The 21,357-nt window shown below is 40.6% G+C and overlaps 1 protein-coding gene across 2 annotated transcripts in view; it reads left to right on the forward strand.

Annotated features, from left to right (window-relative positions):
- ASXL2 (ASXL transcriptional regulator 2) overlaps positions 1-21,357 on the forward strand; it is a 115,982-nt gene that overhangs the window by 41,537 nt on the left and 53,088 nt on the right. For both annotated transcript variants that reach the window (XM_066378710.1, XM_066378711.1), the window contains 2 exons: positions 16,435-16,543; positions 21,006-21,156. In XM_066378710.1, coding sequence (XP_066234807.1) covers positions 16,435-16,543; positions 21,006-21,156 — 260 coding nt within the window. The remainder of the gene's footprint in view (positions 1-16,434; positions 16,544-21,005; positions 21,157-21,357) is intronic.

The following is a 21,357-nucleotide window of genomic DNA, read 5'->3' on the forward strand; positions in this document are numbered from 1 at the left end:
TACCTCAGAAAGAAGTTAGTAACTATTTAAAAGCATTGGTTGTTTATGGGAAAAGACCTGGAAAGGAAGGTGTAAATGCTACTTATATATAGTAATACTGACAAATTTGGGGACAAACATTGTACATGCATTCCTTACAAATGAAGTTTAGTTAGTTATAGTACAGTGTGATGTTCCTGATTAACAATAACCCCAAGTGGGTAATCTCTATTGCATTCCTCATCCTCTCTCCCCCACCCCCCAGCTGCTTTTTCAAACCATTCACATTATTCAGTCTTAGAATATTATAGCTGGAAAAGATAATAGGGATATTATAGTTACATCTCATTTTATTATTAAAGCATTAAGGCTCATGGAGATCGAGATTTGGCCAGGGTTATACTAGCTCAGTGAAATTAGAAACTGAGGCTTATTGCTTCTGGTTTTGCACTTTTCAGTATATCATAGCACCTCTACATCCATAATTTTTCCTACCCTTATTAGCACATGTGCTTTATTATTTTTCAACTCAGACTTACATTATGGTGCTGACATACAATAATATAGGTTAGTTGCTTTCTAACTGTGAACGACCTGGAAGAATTTAAAATTAAAACTGCAGCCATATAATAACTTGGCTTCTGAAAAGGGCAGTATGTTTTTAAAGAACTTATCCTAACAGAGTTTTTAAATAGATCTTTATATTGTTGTTATACAGAGCTCAAAATTGTTACCTAGCAAGTAGTTTTTCTAATATTTCAGTCTTGTGTCCCAAGCAAGCTCTTTTAGAGTTGGAATTGTAAAGCATTCTGGGAACCATCTGGCAAAGATCATGCTCAATAAACATTTGCAGGTTGAAATTTGACCTCTTGCCTGGCCTCTGGTGGCGCAGTGGATTAAGCGTCTACCTGGAAATGAGCGTCGACCTTTGAACTGAGGTCGCCAGTTCAAAACCCTGGGCTGCCTGGTCAAGGCACATATGGGAGTTAATGCTTCCTGCTCCTCCCCCCTTCTTTCTCTCTATCTCTCTCTCTCTTCTCTCTAAAATGAATAAATAAAAAAAAAGAAAGAAAGAAATTTGACCTTTTGGAGGAGTCCCCATTGCATCTGATTAGTATTAATACATTTACTTGTGAACAAAATAATCTCACATGGTATTTAAATGTGTTAGCTCACCTTATACCAAAAAGGAATCCTATTACCTAATTCCCCCCACCTCTTCTTATGTAAAATTATACAGCCAGGGAAATAAAGTCAATGTTCTGTACTTACTACTTTACAGCAGAAATCATTCCCACAGAGTAGTTCATTTGATTGTTTGCCAAGCTGAATTGCCTTGAAGTTATTATTAGAAAGAGCTTGATTTAAGAATGAAGAACATAATTAAATTAGTACCATATTTATCTAAGGTTGGTGGATACCCTTTTCTTAAAATTTTATGTAAATTTATTTTTAGAGAGAGAAAAAGAGAGAGAAGGGGGGAGGAACAGGAAGCATCAACTCTCCTATGTGCCTTGACTAGGCAAGCCCAGGGTTTTGAACCAGTGACCTCAGCATTCTAGGTCGATACTTTATCCACTGTGCCACCACAGGTCAGGCCAAAGGTTGGCTGATAACCTTTGAGTTTGGCCTGCATTTTCATTATCTGCTAGTTGCAGTCTGCTGTCAGGCCCACAAACCTTGTGAGGATGTCAAAAAGGACTAACAACAACAGCAAAACCAAAATGCTTGGATATTTTTTATTTATTCATTTTTAGAGAGGAGAGAGAGGAGAGAGAGAGAGAGAGAAGGGGGGAGGAGCTAAGCATCAACTCCCATCTGTGCCTTGACCAGGCAAGTCCAGGGTTTCGAACCGGCGACCTCAGCATTTCCAGGTCGACGCTTTATCCACTGTGCCACCACAGGTCAGGCAAAAATGCTTGGATATTGACAGAAAATATTTCTTTTCATTGTTCTAAGTTTCACAGTGAATTCCATTATGGATCAAAGGGAAGCTATTAAACCTTAGAGTCCATAGCTGATGGCTTTTTGATGGCTCCTTGAAATTTAAATGCATGGGAAGAATATTAAAAAATGGGGAGTATTCATTGTACCCACATTTAACTCTAAACTACTATAATAGTTTTACTTTGCCATATGACTAGGGTACCAAAACTGTTACCTGAAATTGTGTAGACTGTTTAGCTGAACTTAATTGTGTATTGTTAAACATAGTGATATTTTGGTTTAACCTGCAAATTGTAAGGAAGGAATTAATAATGTTTTATGTACCAGAGTGAGGGGAGGGTGTTAATTTGAAGAATTGTGGACATTGCTGGGAGGGAAGGGAGATTTTATTTTTTGGTGTTATTGTTGCTTTGTGAAGAAAAATTAAAAGCTCTTTTTTTTCCCTCCTTTTATTTTCTTGGGGTGCATTCCAACTCCAGAAGGTAAGAAGTATTATTTTATTTTAAAGAAGTATTACACAATTTATTGAAAAACTCTTTTACAAGTTTAATTGAATTCACCTTTGTATGCATGATTTTTATTTTATGAAATGATATAATTAGTCTAGAAACTGAGAGTGATTCCTATGTAAATATTTTATTTATATTATATGTACTTTTTTGTACTTGCATTTTGTAAGCATTATTTGGTCATAATTTTAGAAACTCTACATTTAATTTTATTAAATCATCATTTGACTTACTAGCATTGAGATACCTAGTATTCTGCAGATTAATAACGAAAATATTTATGAGCTTGGAAATGGGTGAGGTAACATTTGCTGTGTTCATCCTTTGTAAAATGTGCCGTTTCCTTCTGGTCTTTGTGGTTTCAGATGAGAAATCTGTCATTTGAGTTTAGTGTTTCCCAATAAGTAGTGTGTTGTTTCTCTCTGGCTACTTTCAGGACTTTTTTTTTTTTTTTTTTGTATTTAGAGTTTAGAAATTTAATTATGATGTGTCGTGGTGTGTGGACTTCTTTGAGTTTATCCTGTTTAGATTCCCTAAGTTTCTTGAATATGTAGGTTTATTTTTCACCAAGTAAAAGGATTTTTCAGCCATTAATTCTTAAGTCCTTTTTTTCTTTTCCTTCTTGGACTCTGATGATATGAACTTTGAACCTTTTGTTATTATCTCACAACTCCCTGAGTTTCTGGAGTTTTTTCTTTTTTCATTTTAGTGTTATTTACTCTCTATTGTTCACACCTGATAAATTTAATGACCTGTCATTGATTCTATCCTGTTATCTTCATTCTACTGTTGAGCCCATCTAGAGAGTTTTTACATTTCTTTTTCTTTCTTTTAAGATTTTTTTTCTTCTTTTTTACAGGGACAGAGAGTCAGAGAGAGGGATAGATAGGGACAGACAGGAACGAAGAGAGATGAGAAGCATCAATCATCAGTTTTTTGTTGTGACACCTTAGTTGTTCATTGATTGCTTTCTCATATGTGCCTTGACCGTGGGCCTTGAGCAGACCGAGTAACCCCTTGCTGGAGCCAGCGACCTTGGGTCCAAGCTGGTGAGCTTTTTTTTTTTGCTCAAGTCAGATGAGCCCGCGCTCAAGCTGGCGATCTCAGGGTCTCGAACCTGGGTTCTCTGCATCTAGTCTGACACTCTATCCACTGCGCCACCGCCTGGTCAGGCCTCTTTTTAAGATTTTATTTGATTTTACAGAGAGAAGAGGTAGGGAGGAGCGAGAAGTATCAGTTGATAGTTGCTTCACTTCAGGGGTCCCCAAACTTTTTACACAGGGGGCCAGTTCACTGTCCCTCAGACCGTTGGGGGGTCGCCACATACAGTGCTCCTCTCACTGACCACCAGTGAAAGAGGTGCCCCTTTCCGGAAGTGCGGCGGGAGCTGTATAAATGGTTTCAGGGGGCCACATGCGGGCCGTAGTTTGGGGATGCCTGCGAGTTGTTCATTGGTTGCTTGTCATACATGCCTTGACCGGGTAAGCCCAGCTCATGCTTCCTCGAAGCCAGGACAAGGGGGAGTCACCTCTGAAGGACACTGCAGTCTTATGTAACTCAGTCACTGAAGTGACATCCCATTTCTTGGGCTGTATTTTATTGGTTACAAGGAAGTCACAGGTACCGCTATCACTCAAGGGAGGAGTGTGAGTACCAAGAAGTGGGGCTAATTGGGGGTCATTTTAGATTATGTACACCACAGCATTCATTGATAATACTTGCTTGAAATATGGTTTCCACATATGGTCATTTTCTCATTCCATCATTTTTTTCTATTTGTTAGTTGGAATTCTATTGCAAGGAATTCTCTGTCATTTATTAATTTGTTCACTTATTTGTATCATTATGAACTCATAGTTATTTTTTGTTTTGTTTTTTGTAACGGAGACAAGTACAGATAGGGACAGACAGACAGGAAGGGAGAGAGATGAGAACATCAATTCTTCATTGCAGCACCTTAGTTGTTCATTTATTGCTTTCTCATATGTTCCTTGATCGGGGGGCTACAGCAGACTGAATGACCCCTTGCTCAAGCCAGCAACCTTGGGCTCAAGCTGGTGAGCCTTGCTTGAACCCGATGAGCCCATTCTCAAGCTGGCGACCTCGAGGTTTCAAACCTGGGTCCTTTGTGTCCCAGTCTGATGCTCTGTCCACTGAGCCACTGCCTGGTCAGGCCATAGATTTTTTTTTTTTTTTACAGAGACAGAGAGAGAGTCAGAGAAAGGGACAGATAGGGACAGACAGACAGGAATGGAGAGAGATGAGAAGCATCAATCATTAGTTTTTCATTGCGACACCTTAGTTGCTCACGACTGCTCTCTCATATGTGCCTTGACTGTGAGGGAGTAGCCCCTTGCTTGAGCCAGCAACCTTGGGTCCAAGCTGATGAGCTTTGCTCAAACCAGATGAGCCTGCGCTCAAGTTGGCGACTTTGGTGTCCTGAACCTGGGTCCTCTGCATCCCAGTCTGTCGCTCCATTTACTGTGCCACTGCCTGGCTAGGCATAGATTCTTATTATATTGGTTATTTTCTGCTATAGTAATTTATTTTATTGCTTGAAGGTAAATAGCTTAATCGATCTCCTTCTTCATTTCTGACCCCTAGTTCAAATTTTTCAACATTTGATTCTGCTTTATTTCCTGTTTCTGCACTCCAGTCATATATATCAGCATGTCTTGATTTTGTGTGTGATCAATTTCTTGGATACTTGCATAAAAGCTTTCTGTTTCATCTTCAGCCTCTTGTTGGACTTGAATGGTGGTTGTGTTAATATACCTCTTAGATTATCATATTGTATTATGCTATTCATAAATGTAATATTTTCTCATTGGTAGGAAGTTGTTACCTTTGAATAGTCTCTTTTGCCTTTCTTCTGTTTCCCTGTGATATTCTCTGTCAATTAGAATGCTTTGTCCTGACCAGGTGGTTGTGCAGTGGATGGAGTGTCAGACCGGGACATGGAAGACCCAAGTTCAAAACCCCAAGGTCGCTGACTTTTAGTTCAGGCTTCTCCAGCTTGAGTGCAGGGTCACTGGCTTGAACGTTGGATCATAGACATGGCCCATGGTCGCTGGCTTGAGCCCAAGGTCACTGGCTTGAACAAGGGGTCACTTGCTCTGCTGTAGCCCCTGGTCAAGGCACATATGAGAGCAGTCAATGAACAACAAAGGTGCCACAATGTAGAATGGATGCTTCTTACCTCTCTCCCTTTCTGTCTTGTCTGTCCCTGTCTGTCCCTCTGTCCCTGTCACCAAAAAAAAAATTTTTTGACTTAAGTTCTTGGTCGGCAAACTGTGGCTCGTGAGCCACTTGTGGCTCTTTGGCCCCTTGAGTGTGGTTCTTCCACAAAATACCACATGCAGGTACTACCTTGATAAGGAATGTACCTACCTATATAGTTTAAGTTTAAAAAAATTGGCTCTCAAAAGTAATTTTAATCATTGTACTGTTGATATTTGGCTCTGTTTACTAAAGAGTTTGCCGACCACTGACCTAGGTGTTGTATGTCAGTTAAGGTATTTTTAGATGTAAATAACAGGAAATGCAATATAAATTACCTTAAACATTAAAGGATATAAATCATGTAATAAAAGTAAAATAAACAGGCAGAACATGATTCAGGTGCACCAGGAGTTTGATCAGTATCTCAGCTCTGCTTCCTTTATTTTTGTTCTGTTTTCATCGAGCTCATTTATCATATTTGTAAGATTACGCTTGTAGAACCTATATGAAGTGAAGAGAGAATGTACTTACCAGAGACCTTAAAGGAAATTACACTCCATTGAATCTGGCTGGCCCACAACTAAGTCACAAATTAAATTAAAAATTTTTATTACAATATATGTAGTTATAAATGCTATGTTTTTAGGAGAAGTATTAGTTTTATACAACATTGGAGTGGCTTCCTCAGACAAGAAACATTAAGGATGAAATCTGAAGAGTTTGCTAGAAGAAAAGGTGAGGGTTATTATCATTGCAGCAGAAGCATTAACTAGTACAAAGTCAGAACAACTATAAGTTATAAAATGAAGAAAGGATGGAGCAGAGAGGTGTTGGAGAATGGTCATGGTCAGATCATATTGATCATTTTGGAGTTTATTCTAAGAACATGATACCACGGTTGAGGTTTAAGCTGGACAGAGGTGTCATATTTGTTTTAAAAAGGTCACTCTGGCTTCAGAGTAGAAAGGTTATGGGAGTGAGTGTGAAATTTCTATCACTTGAGATAGGGAACACTAGAACACCAGGCTGGAGTTGGGAAGCCATTTGTTAAGGTTACTACCACAACTACTGAATCTCTTTGTGGCCATAATCAGATGTGAAGTGAATTCAGATTGGTATGAATACATGAATGTGCCTCTTTGGGTCTCACAGTGATGCTCCTTTCATGAGTTACTATATTTGCTTCATCTGAGCAGTGTAATTATAGACCTCAGGTCTTTAAGCCCAGATAGCTAATAGCTACTGCTAAGGAACCACTTTCACAGCAGAGGGAACTAAATAAGGCTATTGACAATATGACTGAAGTTACTTCTGTTCTTGGGCCTTGTTGGAAATATCTGAGTATATTTTCTTACATGAGGTAGATTCAGCATAAAATTATAACATTGCTTACTTTTTTCCTTAAAAAAACCAAAACTGTTCTCCCCCCTTTTATCAACTCACCTCATGAGCATGGAAAATTAAAAGCTGCATTGTCTCATCATAGCTATGTAATCGTTTGAAGTGTTCTTGTTGCAGCTGGGTATAGGACTTATTATATTTACAGTTGACTCTTGAACAACACAGATATGAACTGTGTGGTTTACTTGTAGATGGATTTTTTTCCCATAAATATCTGCTGTCTTCGATCTGCAGTCTGGAGTTCATGTATGTTCAGGACTGACTGCGTTGATCTGCACCATTTTTGTTAGGGGATTTTGGTTTCCTGGGAGTCTTGAAACCAATTACCCACATCTGCCAAGGAACAGCTTAAGTTTGAGGGAGTCCTAAGTTACATGCAGATTTTCTACTGCACAGAATGTTCGTGCCCCTAACTCTACATTTTCAAGGGTCAGCTATACTTAGCTTTATGTTGACATAGATCTCAGTACAAGGGTTTTATCACCGATGTAGATGATGCCTATTTCTTCAACTTATTCAGTTATTTTTATTCAGTTATATAATTCTGGAGTTACTTCCCTTTAAGATATATTTCTGTCATTATGGGCATTGTCTATTTTACTTTCTGCCATTGCTTCATTATTTATAAAATTAGACTCTGCCAGGATTCTCTGACCTCTTATATTTTCCTGAAATAAAATCTAAATACTTGTCTTAAACAGTACAATGTTCTATGTGTCCTATGGGCTTTTCAAAACTTTATTTCCTACATTGGAAAATTATACCCAGATTTGCAAGGAAAAAATTATGATTGTGTTTGTATTTCTTTTACCACATCTTTTCATGAGATATATGTGCCATTTACTTTCATTTTATGGGTTTTACTTTAAGCTTTTTATTGTTTTGGTGTCAGATATTTTTTGTTTGGTTTGGTTTGGTTCTAAGTACTGAACCCTAGACCTGATTGTTTCTTTCTCTCTGACCCGAAGCGCTGTATGTATGTATGTGATCTCTATTCCATAATTTCTAATTTTAAAATGCTGGGGAACGTTTTTTCTGTACATTTGTTACTAAAATTCCTTTGACAGTACTTCTCTTGAACTGACATGAAACTGCATGTAATCTTTGTTTATCTCAGTTAATGTGAATATTTGTGTTTTGCTGTTTGGTTATGGGGTGCTGCCCTAAACTCCCTGGTGGCATTTTATCACATAAGGCATACCATTTACTTTTCTAAAGATCTAAAAGATTTTTATGTCTGAAACACTTGGCCTTTAGTATTTGAGCAGTCTGTGTTAATGGCACTGATTAAATCAGAATGTGGCTGACCTGTGGTAGCACAGTGAAAAGACGGTTGACCTGGAATGCTGAGGTTGTTGGTTTGAAACCCTGGGCTTGCCCGGTTAAGGAACATATTACAAACAAGCAACAAACAACTAAAGTGAAGCAACTATGAGTTGATACTTTTTGTTCTGCCCCCCTCTGTTAAATCAATAAATAAAATCTTAAAAAATAATAATTTAGAGTGTGCTGTGGTTATTCCCTTGTCTCTCTTCCGTTTCAGAGTCTAAGCTAAGAAAGCTTTTCTCTTTGGATCCACAGAACCTAATTTGGTGGCATTAACAGGGTAGATACTTAATATTGAAATTGAATCCATTAGTTGGGGCAAATTTTACAAGATGGTTGGTTATTGAATTACCAATTATAATGTTCCCCTCCCCCAAATGTTACTTTTTTTTTAAGTGAGAGGAAGGTAAGTAGTGAGACAGACTCTCACATGGGTCCCGTTTGGGATCCACTTGGCAACCCCCCTGTGAGGCAGATGTTTGAGTCAACCAAGCTGTTTTTAGCGCCTGAAACTGATGCTCAAAAAAACAGAGCTATCCTCAGTGTCTGGGGCCAGTGCTTGAACCAGTCAAGCCACTGGCTGTGAGAGGGGAAGACAGAGAGAAGGGGAAGAGGAAGAGGGAGAGAAGCAGAGGGTCGCTTCTCCTGTAAGCCCTGACCGGAACTGAACCCAGCCATCTATGTGCTGGGTCAAAGCCCTATCCCTTGAGCCAGCTGGCCAGGACCATATATACAGTGTGTCCGTAAAGTCATGGTGCAATTTTGACCGGTCATAGGAAAGCAACAAAAGAAGATAGCAATGTGAAATCTGCACCAAATAAAAGGAAAACCCTCCCAGTTTCTGGGATGATGTGGCAGCATGTGCGCATGCGCAGATGATGATGTAACACCGTGTATACAGCGGAGCAGCCCACGGCCATGCCAGTCGAGATGTGGACAGTACAGAGGAAAGTTCAGTGTGTTCTGTGGCTCACTAAATTTGAATCCGTGACCAAAGTGCAACGTGAATATCGGCGCATTTATAACGAAGCGCCACCACATAGGAATAACATTACTCGGTGGAATAAGCAGTTGAAGGAAACTGGCAGTTTGGTGGAGAAACCCCATTCTGGTAGGCCATCAGTCAGTGACGAGTCTGTAGAGACTATACGGGATAGCTACCTAAGGAGCCCTAAAAAATCTGTGCGTGAGCCCACATCAAACTGCACTGAATAGATATGAAACTGGGAGAGTTTTCCTTTTATTTGGTGCAGATTTCACATTTCTATCGTCTTTTGTTGCTTTCCTGTGACCGGTCAAAAGTGCACCATGACTTTATGGACACACTGTGTATACACACACACACACACACACACACACACACACACGTATATATGTATACACACTCTTTATTATCATATATATATATATTTTTTTACAGAGACAGAGAGAGAGTCAGAGAGAGGGATAGACAGACAGGAACAGAGAGATGAGAAGCATCAATCATCAGTTTTTCGTTGCGACACCTTAGTTGTTCCTTGATTGCTTTCTCATATGTGCCTTGACCGCGGGCCTTCAGCAGACTGAGTAACCCCTTCCTTGAGCCAGCGACCTTGGGCTCAAGCTGGTGAGCTTTTTGCTCAAGCCAGATGAGCCCGTGACCTTGGGGTCTCGAACCTGGGTCTTCCGCATCCCAGTCTGACACTCTTTCCACTGCACCACTGCCTGGTCAGGCATTATTATTATTATTATTATTATTATTTATTTTTTCTGAAGCTGGAAACGGGGAGAGACAGACAGACTCCCACATGCGCCCGACCGGGATCCACCCGGCACGCCCACCAGGGGGCGATGCTCTGCCCCTCCGGGGCGTCGCTCTGTTGCGACCAGAGCCACTCTAGCTTCTGGTGCAGAGGCCAAGGAGCCATCCCCAGCGCCCGGGCCATCTTTGCTCCAATGGAGCCTCGGCTGCGGGAGGGGAAGAGAGAGACAGAGAGGAAGGAGAGGAGGAAGGGTGGAGAAGCAGATGGGCGCTTCTCCTGTGTGCCCTGGCCGGGAATCAAACCCGGGACTTCTGCACGCCAGGCCGACGCTCTACCATTGAGCCAACCGGCCAGGGCCCATTATTATATTTTTTAAAGTAGTCTTTTCTGGTTCTGTTTTGGTTTTCTTCCTTCCTATGGGAATGCTAGCTTTACCATTTATTATTTATGTGATCTTGAACATCCTACTAACACCTCTATACGTTAGTTTTTTTGTTTTTATGGCATAATTACATATTTTGCCTGTCTCAAGGATCTTTGTGAGGGCTAAACAGAATGCTCTCTGGAATTTAACACTTTTTTTACTGTTAATGTAGCCGTTATTTATTCATATCCTGTTACTTTGCTAAAATATGGGCAACCATTCCCTTATTAATGGACTTTAATTTTCTGTCCTTGGACACAACAATGCTGTAAATTAATCTTTATATACATGTTCTACCAGTGGTCTGTATAAGATTGCCCAATTGCCCGTACCTTTTATCACCAAGTTTTGGGGGTTTTTTTAGGGTTTTATTTATTTTACAGACTGGAGAGAGACCAGCAACAGATTTTATAGATTTTTTTTCTTTCTTAAAGCAAGACAGAGAGGAGAGGGAGAGAGATGAGAAGCATCAACTTGTAATTGCAGCACTTTAGTTATTCATTGATTGTTTCTCTCATGTCTTCTTCAGCCATGCTAGTGACCCCTTGCTCAAGCCAGCAAACTTGAGCCTCAAGCTAGTGACCATGGGTTCATGTCTATGATTCCACACCTGAGATGGTGGCCCTGTGCACAAGCTGGTGAGCTAGCGCTCAAGCCGGCGACCTCAGGGTTTTGAACCTGGGACCTCAGCATCCCAAGTTGACACTCTATCCACTGTACCACCACTGGTCAGGTGATTAATTTTTTATTTATTATTTTAAAGTAATAATAGGCTCACAGGAAAGTTTGAAAATAGTCTCATATATGCCTCATCCAGATTCATCTAGTGGTAACATCTTATATAAATGTAGTATACTTCTGCTAAGATTTGAATTCATTTGATTTATCCTAGTCTAACCAAAGGTATCTCGATTTGTTTTTATTTGACCACTGTTAAGTTAGGTGTTCTTTTAATGTGATTTATTGGCTATGTACATTGCATGTTTTATGGTCATTTATTCCTATTCTTTATCCATTTTTTTCTACTTGATTATGTTTTTCTAAAAGACACTCTCCTAGGACTAATTTTTTGTCACTTGTTTTGCAGTTACGTATTTCAGCTTGCTGTACTTCCTATGGTTTCATTGATCATATTTTTCTGGTATATAAATTTTTTCTTTTATTTAGTCAATATGCTTTCTCTTTTGTGATTTTTAGTTCTCCTCTCTTCTGTTGGAAGGTTTCCATATCCTGTAGAATCTACCATTTTACATTTTGTCTTTTAATCCATTGGGAATATGTTTTTGTGAGAATTTTTTTCCCCAGATGGTACAACATGATAGGCCAACACTACTTTTTTTTTTTTTTTGTATTTTTCTGAAGCTGGAAATGGGGAGAGACAGTCAGACAGACACCCGCATGCGCCCGACCGGGATCCACCCGGCACGCCCACCAGGGGGCGATGCTCTGCCCCTCCGGGGCATCGCTCTGTCGCGACCAGAGCCACTCTAGCGCCTGGGGCAGAGGCCAAGGAGCCATCCCCAGCACCCGGGCCATCTTTGCTCCAATGGAGCCTTGGCTGCCGGAGGGGAAGAGAGAGACAGAGAGGAAGGAGGGGGGTGGTGGAGAAGCAAATGGGCACTTCTCCTATGTGCCCTGGCCGGGAATCGAACCCGGGTCCCCCGCACGCCAGGCCAACACTCTACCGCTGAGCCAACCGGCCAGGGCCTACTTTTTTTTTTAAACAGAGACAGAGACAGGGACAGATAGGGACAGACAGACAGGAAGGGAGAGAGATGAGAAGCATCAATCATCAGTTTTTCGTCGCAACACCTCAGTTGTTCATTGATTGCTTTCTCATATATGCCTTGACCGTGGGCCTTTAGCAGACCGAGTAACCCCTTGCTCAAGCCAGCGACCTTGGGTCCAAGCTGGCAAGCTTTGCTCAAACCAATGAGCCCGCACTCAAGCTGGCGATCTCGGGGTCTCGAACCTGGGTCCTCCGCATCCCAGTCCGACGCTCTATCCACTGTGCCACTGCCTGGTCAGGCCCAGCACTACTTATTAAATAAATTATTTGTATTTTGGACTCTTTAGTTCTTGTGACTTAAAACCTCAACAAAATTCCAAAGGATAAGAGTGGCTTAAGACTGTTTTTCTTCTTTTCTTAGTTCTTCCTTCTTGGGTATTGAATTTTTTCCCCTGTAATCCTTATTTAGGTGTTCCTCTGTCTGTCCTTTGTGTTTTTCTACCACAATTCCAGATACTTCCCTTATGGTTACATAGTGACTATGAAAGTTTTAGGCATTTTTTGTTCATACTACTCAGGAGAGGACAGAGTCTCTCTTGCTGAAGCTTCCCGGGAGAGAAAGTTTCTTTTTCTAAATGCCCAAGTAAATAGCGGTTTGGATTGTTGGCCTGTGTTAGTCATATAACTGTTTCTGAATCTGTCACTGTGGGGGTGGGATGTGGGTTGCACACAGAAATACTTATTGACTCTTCCAACCAGGATGTGCAGGTTTAACAGTTTGGATTTATACCTCTGATGAGCATGGGATTAAATCCATCTCAACCACTTGCATAATAGTGGGAAAGGGATAATGTTTCACAAGAAATTTAGGTATTTTTTCCAGAAGAAGAGGGAACAGATGCCAGGTAGTCAAACCACAGGTGACTATATCATGATGGCATCATCTTCTTTTTTTTTTTTTTTTTACAGAGACAGAGTGTGAGTCAGAGAGAGGGATAGACAGGGACAGACAGGCAGGAATGGAGAGAGATGTGAAGCATCAATCATTAGTTTTTCATTGCGCGTTGCAACACCTTAGTTGTTCATTGATTGCTTTCTCATATGTGCCTTGACCGCGGGCCTTCAGCAGACCGAGTAGCCCCTTGCTGGGGCCAGCAACCTTGGGTTCAAGCTGGTGGGCTTTTGCTCAAACCAGATGAGCCCGCGCTCAAGCTGGCGACCTTGGGGTCTCGAACCTGGGTCCTCTGCATCCCAGTCCGACACTCTATCCACTGCGCCACTGCCTGGTCAGGCGGCATCATCTTCTTACTACACAGAATAGTACCTTTTATATTTACTATGATGTTTCTGCATTTTTTATTTTGTTCCACTAGCAGTCTAGAAAGAGTGCTCATTTCCCTACTTATCCTATTCCAGATATGTATTGCTTCAATAATACTGGTTTACACTATATTTTAATATCTTCTTAAGCAGTTCTCCCATCATGTTTCCTTGAGATGTTTCTTGGTGATTTTTATATACAGGGGTGGCCAAAAGTAGGTTTACAGTTGTTTATATGAAAAATAATACAACAACTAATATAATAAAAGAAAAAGTCTGTTTTGTGTACTCATAACTGTAAATCTACTTTTACCTCTCTTTGCATTTATTTGATATAAATTTTGGGATTCTGACTAGAATTATGTGTTTTTTGTTTTGTGTTTTAGCATGAGAGACAGAGGGACAGATAGGGATAGACAGGAAAGGAGATGAGAAGCATCAATTCTTCATTGTGGCACCTCAGTTGTTCATTGATTGCTTTCTCATTTGAACCTTGACTGGGGGGCTGTAGCCAAGCGAGTGATCCCTTGTTCAAGCCAAGAACTGGGGTCATGTTTATGACCCCATGCTCAAACGAGAGACCCGACACTCAAGCCAGTGACTTCAGGGTTTTGAACCTGGGTCCTCTGTGTTCCAGGCTGATTCTCTATCCACTGCACCACCGCCTAGTCAAATATGTTATATGTATTTTTAACATGGAAATAATCAAATTAGAAAAACATAACTATTAAAATCATCATGGAGACACTCAAAACTTGAATCTTCAGCAAAAGGTCTTACGTTACTTTCTTTGTCTTCAACACTTGCACAGTATCAGAAGACAATAGACCTTTGGCCTTGCTCTGACCCACAGAGAACTCTTATCTTTAGGGACACCCAAGATATCTAGCAGTCTCTTCTAGGAAGCTTATTTATTAAGTACAAAAAAAGGAAAATGAAATCTGATTACAATTAGAAAGGAAAATAATTTACTTTTTACAGATTCTTTTTTATATATGAAAAACTCTAGAAATCATGGTAAATGTGTTAGAATTAGCAAATATTTAACCATGTTGTTGTTATATAGAACAGTGGTCCCCAACCCCCCGGGCCACGGACTGGTACCGGTCTGCGGGCCATTTGGTACCGGTCCGCAAAGAAAGAATAAATAACTTACATTATTTCCGTTTTATTTATATTTAAGTCTGAATGATGTTTTATTTTTTAAAAATGACCAGATTCCCTCTGTTACATCTGTCTAAGACTCACTTTTGACGCTTGTCTTGGTCTTGTGATACATTTATCTGTCCCACCCTAAAGGCTGGTCCATGAAAATATTTTCTGACATTAAACCATTCCGTGGCCCAGAAAAGGTTGGAGACCACTGATATAGAAGATAAATAGCTATACCAAAGCCTACATTTAAGTGATCTCATAATAGGTCCAAATTCAAGTAGAGTAATAAAAATATGGACTCCTGTTGTATACTTGAAACTATTTGTCAATTATATTGCCAAAAAAAGAAATCAAGAGACTTGAAATGTGTTTATTTCACAATTCATATTTAGTCTAGTAGGGCATTAGGCAAGGAGATTAATGTTTTTTATTGGAATCTGTGTGTTCTTTTTCCCCTCTGATTTACTTTTTTACTTCAGAACATTTAAAGCTTGTGCTGAATGAGATAGTCTCTTTTTTCTTTTTTTTTTTTTTTTTTTCATTTTTCTGAAGCTGGAAACGGGGAGGCAGTCAGACAGACTCCCGCATGCGCCCGACCGGGATCCACCCGGCATGCCCACCAGGGGGCGATGCTCTGCCCCTCTGGGGCGTCACTCTGTTGCATCCAGAGCCATTCTAGCGCTTGAGGTAGAGGCTATGGAGCCATCCTCAGCACCCGGGCCATCTTTGCTCCAATGGAGCCTCGGCTGCGGGAGAGGTTAGAGAGAGACAGAGAGGAAGGAGAGGGGGAGGGATGGAGAAGTAGATGGGCGCTTCTCCTGTGTGCCCTGGCCGTGATTTGAACCTGGGACTCCTGCACGCCAGGCCAATGCTCTACCACTGAGCCAACCGGCCAGGGCCTGAATGAGATAGTCTGTTTTTTTAAAATTCAGCTTCATTGAAGTATAATTGACAAACTTAATTGACAAGGTTTTTTTTTTTTTCTTTTCTGTATTTTTTTGAAGCCGGAAACGGGGAGAGATAGACAGACTCCCGCATGTGCCCGACCGGGATCCACCCGGCACGCCCACCAGGGGGCGACGCTCTGCCCACCAGGGGGCAATGCTCTGCTCCTCCGGGGCGTCACTCTGTTGCAACCAGAGCCACTCTAGCGTCTGGGGCAGAGGCCGAGGAGCCATCCCCAGCACCCGGGCCATCTCTGCTCCAATGGAGCCTTGGCTGCGGGAGGGGAAGAGAGAGACAGAGAAGAAGGAGAGGGGGAGGGGTGGAGAAGCAGACAGGTGCTTCTCCTGTGTGCCCTGGCCGGGAATCGAACCCGGGACTTCTGCACGCCAGGCCGACACTCTACCACTGAGCCAACCAGCCAGGGCCTGACAAGAATTTTTACACGTTGTATTTGTGATACTTCTGTGAGATAAATTTTTCTTGGTGTAAATGTTAAATACTGAATGAGGATTAAGAAAATTAAATAATTATTTTTACTTTAGATATATGAGAATGAATTTGACATCCATTTCTTCATGGCAGCCTCTCTGTAGATTGACAGACTTTTTATAGTTTGTAAAATGTGTTTATGTCAAACAAGTGTCGATCAGTTAATTTTTATCCTAAATTGGTGTTGCATTGGATATTCTGAGACAAACTAATCATTGTGGGTTTTTGTTTGTTTGTTTTTTGCAGTGGGACTTCCCCTCTTGCGTGCCTGAACGCAATGCTGCACACGAACTCCCGAGGCGAGGAGGGCATCTTCTATAAGGTTCCAGGAAGGATGGGCGTATATACCTTGAAGGTAAATATTTTTGTTGGGGAATCATTAAAAAAGTGAATCATGAAGTGACTGCATATATAATATTTGCATCATAGAGGACAATTTGGTTCTTGAAGGACTTATTTTTGGATAGAGGTAATATTTCAACTCTTTATTCAATATCTTCTTTTACTAATCTGTAACCATCTGTAAATAGATTAGAGAAGTAAATTTATTTTTGTTTATGATAATATCTTGAAAGGATGGAATGAAAATGACTCTTAGTAACTTTTTCAAGGGCCTCACAATATTTGAATAAAAATGAGGGTTACGGTGGAGCATACAGCTGATATGATTCAGAGTTGTGGTTATTGTTGCCTTTTTATAGGAGAAAGCTAAAGTTTAGAAGATTGGGTTTTCTTGTCTAGTGTTGGCCAAGTAGTATCAGAATCAGAACCCAGATCTGACTAAATTTCTAAGCTGATGTTCTTTTTACTGTAGCAGGCTTGCTAACTTTTAATTTCTACACTGAGAAAGGACCTTGACCTATTAGTGTCCTTTCAGTTACAAGGAAAACCAACTCAAATGAACTTGAGTAAAACAGAATTTATTAGTTCATATAAATGAAAATTCTAGTGAAACTCATCCTTGATCCAGGACATGAAATGATGTTATCAGGGATTGGTAACAGTTGATAACAGGGATGTTATCAGGTCTCTTCACTTTTTTTGGGTTCATTCTGAGGCAGGCTGTCTCCTCACTGTATATGATTTCACTCCCAGTGCCCACTCTGTAAACTGAAAGTCTGGAGAGGAAATAGTCTCAGAAACTAAAGTAGGAACCGTTAGTTTTGATTTGGCTTAGTTTGGCTTGGCCTATGTGTATACCTGAGTGATTGATGTTGCCTAGTGTATTGATCTTCTTATTGGCTACTCTTAGGTTCATGATTACCCTTAATGTGAGGTTGAAGTTAAGCCTGCTCAAGCCAGATGAACTGGGAAGATGGGTTGTTGCCAAAAGGAAATTTACCAGCAGGAGAATTAATGCTTAGCATGTGATGATTTTGTCCATATTTATGTGTGAGTCTGTCCCCTTTTTTTAGCTTTGAGCTATAGGTATCACTGTGCTCAGTGGTTGTATGCAACCCCTTAACATTAAAAATATATAATTTTTACCTATAATACCTCCTTTTTATGCATTGTGTTGAACTTTCTTAGACTACAGGGCTGTAGTCCCACATGGAGTTTTCTACGTTTCTTTTAGGTTCTAGCCATTTTAGACTTTCTGTATTGTTAATAACCAATAACATTTATTAAATGCATACTCCGTAATGGACACTGTAGAGGCTATAAAGAAGGATAGACTCTGACCCCTGAGCTTTTGAAGCTCATATAGTTAGTGAAATATGTAATTGCACCTTGACCAAACTTACTGTGATATAAAGTAATATACTGTCAAGTACTGTGATGGTATAGAGATTTTTTTGTGTGTGTATTTTTCTGAAGTTAGAAGTGGGAAGGCAGTCAGACAGACTCCCACATGTGCCTGACCGGGATCCACCCGGTGCCTACCAGGGGGCGATGCTCTGCCCATCTGGGGCATTGTTAAGTTGCTGCTGGAGCCATTCTAGCGCCTGAGGCAGAGACCATGGAGCCTTCCTGAGCGCCTGGGCCAACATTGCTCCAATGGAGCCTTGGCTGTGGGAGGGGAAGAGAGAGAGAGGAAAGAGAGGAGAAAAGGTGGAGAAGCAGATGGGTGCTTTTCTGTGTGCTTTGGCTGGGAATCGAACCCAGGACTTCCGCATGCCGGGCCAGTGATCTACCACTGAGCCAACTGGCCAGGACCGAGAAAGATTAATTTTAAATAAAGGGATCTAGAAAGTTTGTTTTTTTCTTACTTATTCATTTTTTTAGAAAGGAGAGAGAGAGAGAGAAAAGAGAGAAGGGAGGGGGAGGAGCAGGAAGCATCAACTCCCATATGTGCCTTGACCAGGCAAGCCCAAGGTTTCGAACCTGCGACCTCAGCATTTCCTGGTATTTTTTTTAAACTTGTAAGATTTGTGTTGAACTTGGGCAGATAAGTAAGGAGAAGTTGGTCTTCTTGAACAAGGAAATACCTTAAACAAAGGCACAGATAAGATTCAGAATGGCTTTGAAAGTAAATTGGAGAGATTAGATGCTCTGTGTGTGGGCTAGTGTAATATAGGGAGTCAGGTCTGAGGGGGGGGGGTAAATGTTAGCTAAAGATCAAACTTTGGATGCTTTTGAAAACCTGACTGAGCAGTTAGAGAGAAAGGGAGGGAGAGAGAGAGAGCATGTGTGTTGAGGAGATGGCTGAGGTTTTTCAGGAAAATAGCATGATCAAATCTATTTTTATTATACAGTTTTTGTTGTTTCTTTTATCCTGAACATATAATCATTTACCTGCCTTACATATTTAGGAAGATGATTAGGATATGTTTAAGGATAAAGCAGGAGAACTTGTCAAAAAGATCATTATGGTTGTTTGAAAGTGATAATTACCCTGAAATACAAAAATAGTAAAAGAGATGGAAGCACAGGACATTAGAGAAATAAAGTTTATAATATATGGAGTGAGGAAAAGAATGGATGAAATGATTCCAAGATTTGGGACATGATCCTAGTGGGATTATATGTTTAAGAAAAGAAGTTAGGGCCCTGGCAGTTGGCTCAGTGGTGGAGCGTCGGCCTGGTGTGCGGGAGTCCCAGGTTCGATTCCCGGCCAGGGCACACAGGAGAGGTGCCCATCTGCTTCTCCACCCCTCCCCCTCTCCTTCCTCTCTGTCTCTCTCTTCCCCTCCTGCGGCCGGCTGAGGCTCCATTGGAGCAAAGTTTGCCCGGACTCTGAGGATGGCTCTGTGGCCTCTGCCTTGGGCACTAGAATGGCTCTGGTTGCAGCAGAGCGACGCCCCAGATGGGCAGAACATCACCCCCTGGTGGGCGTGCCAGGTGGATCCTGGTCGGGCGCATGCGGGAGTCTGTCTGACTGCCTCCCCATTTCCACCTTTAGAAAAAAATACAAAAAATAAAATAAAAGAAAAGAAAAGAAGTTAGTTATATTTGTATTTAAAATACTTGTTGAACCTGCAGGTTAAGAGGTATGGCTAGCAGCTAACTCGATAAAAAGTTATCCTGCATTTTGAAGGAAAGAATAGAAAAATATGGGGCATGTATTTTAATGAAGTATTATAACATAAGAATTGGCACTAGGATGCCCGACTTGTGGTGGCGCAGTGGATAAAGCGTCGACCTGGAAATGCTGAGGTCGTCGGTTCGAAACCCTGGGCTTGCCTGGTCAAGGCACATATGGGAGTTGAGGCTTTCAGCTCCTCCTCCCTGTCTCTCTCTCCTCTCTCTCTCTCTCTCTCTCTCTCTCTCTCTGTCTCCCTCTTTCTCTCCTCTCTAAAATGAATAAATTAAAAAAAATTAAAAAAAAAAAGAATTGGCACTGGGATATAAATGTAAATGGAAAAAAGCAGTTCCTTACTAGATCAGAGTTTACTATCTTGTCTGTTATGAGAACCAGTTGTAGGTAGGAGGGTCACATGTCAGGGTTATTTTTATCTGATTTGAAAAATAAATTATGGGGGGAAATAAAATACATACTGGAAGGAAAAAGAACCATCCATAATTTTATCACTTAGAAGTAACATTCATTATATGTGTATATTTTTATATACTACATAGTAGCTAATATTTATTGAGCTCTTATTATATGCCAGGCACTATTTTTCATCATAAGAGGTTAAAACTTTGATGAAGGCGACACAGGAAAAGGTAAATCCAGAATTCAAACCCAGAAAGTCTTAATTTCTTAGTATTTGGTCTTACAACTATCCTATGACATCCTATTATAGCTCTTACATACTATGCTGACACAGGTATCCTTTCTGACTAATATTTTCACAATCCAGTGCAGAAACCAAATACTCATGTGATTTTAAAATAAAAGGATGTCTCTTGTATTTGATTCCTGCTAGCTACTAACCAATATTCAGGGACTGGTTAGATTCAATAAGGGACTGTCTTTTGCTACACAAACTCTTAATTACACTCACAATACATAGTGGTACTAAAATACACACACACACACACACACATACATACATATTATATGGTATATTATGTGGGTGATGGATATACGCATTTTATAAAATTTTTATTATATCGTTTTTTAAATCCTGAACATATAATCATTTGCCTGACTTATTATATCTAGTTTTTGTCTAATTTAAGTCTCTGTGTTGTGCCTACAAATGATTGTCATGTAAGTTTTACCTTTGGATATAGATGGACACATTACCTAATTTGACCCAAAGAAGAGGGATGACAGGGATTCAGAAAATATTACTGGTTCTGCTGTTGGATTCTATGATACTAAAAATTGATAAGCACAGTTAAGTTGCAACAATACATATCAGAGACTTAATTCCTACTTGCTGAAATGATAATGATTAATCCTAATTGGATGCCTACATTTTCAGAAAGATGTGCCGGATGGGGTGAAAGAGCTATCAGAAGGTTCAGAAGAAAGCAGTGATGGTCAGTCAGATTCTCAGAGTTCTGAGAACAGCAGCAGCAGCAGTGATGGTGGCAGCAACAAGGAGGGAAAAAAGAACAGGTGGAAAAGGAAAGGTAAACCCACCTGATCCCTCTACTAAAGTACTGAATGCTGTAAGACAAATGCCCTTGTTAGTAGGTCCTCTTTTTCCAGACCCTCAGTCAGTCGTCTTCCATACTGTCCAATAGAATTTCCTACAGTCATGGAAGTATTCTGTATTTATGCTCTCCAACCCAACAGAGTAGCCAGTAGCTACATGTGTCTGTTGAGCACTT

The sequence above is a fragment of the Saccopteryx leptura genome, chromosome 3 (genome assembly GCF_036850995.1).
Source record: "Saccopteryx leptura isolate mSacLep1 chromosome 3, mSacLep1_pri_phased_curated, whole genome shotgun sequence".
In the NCBI taxonomy this organism is placed as follows: domain Eukaryota; kingdom Metazoa; phylum Chordata; class Mammalia; order Chiroptera; family Emballonuridae; genus Saccopteryx; species Saccopteryx leptura.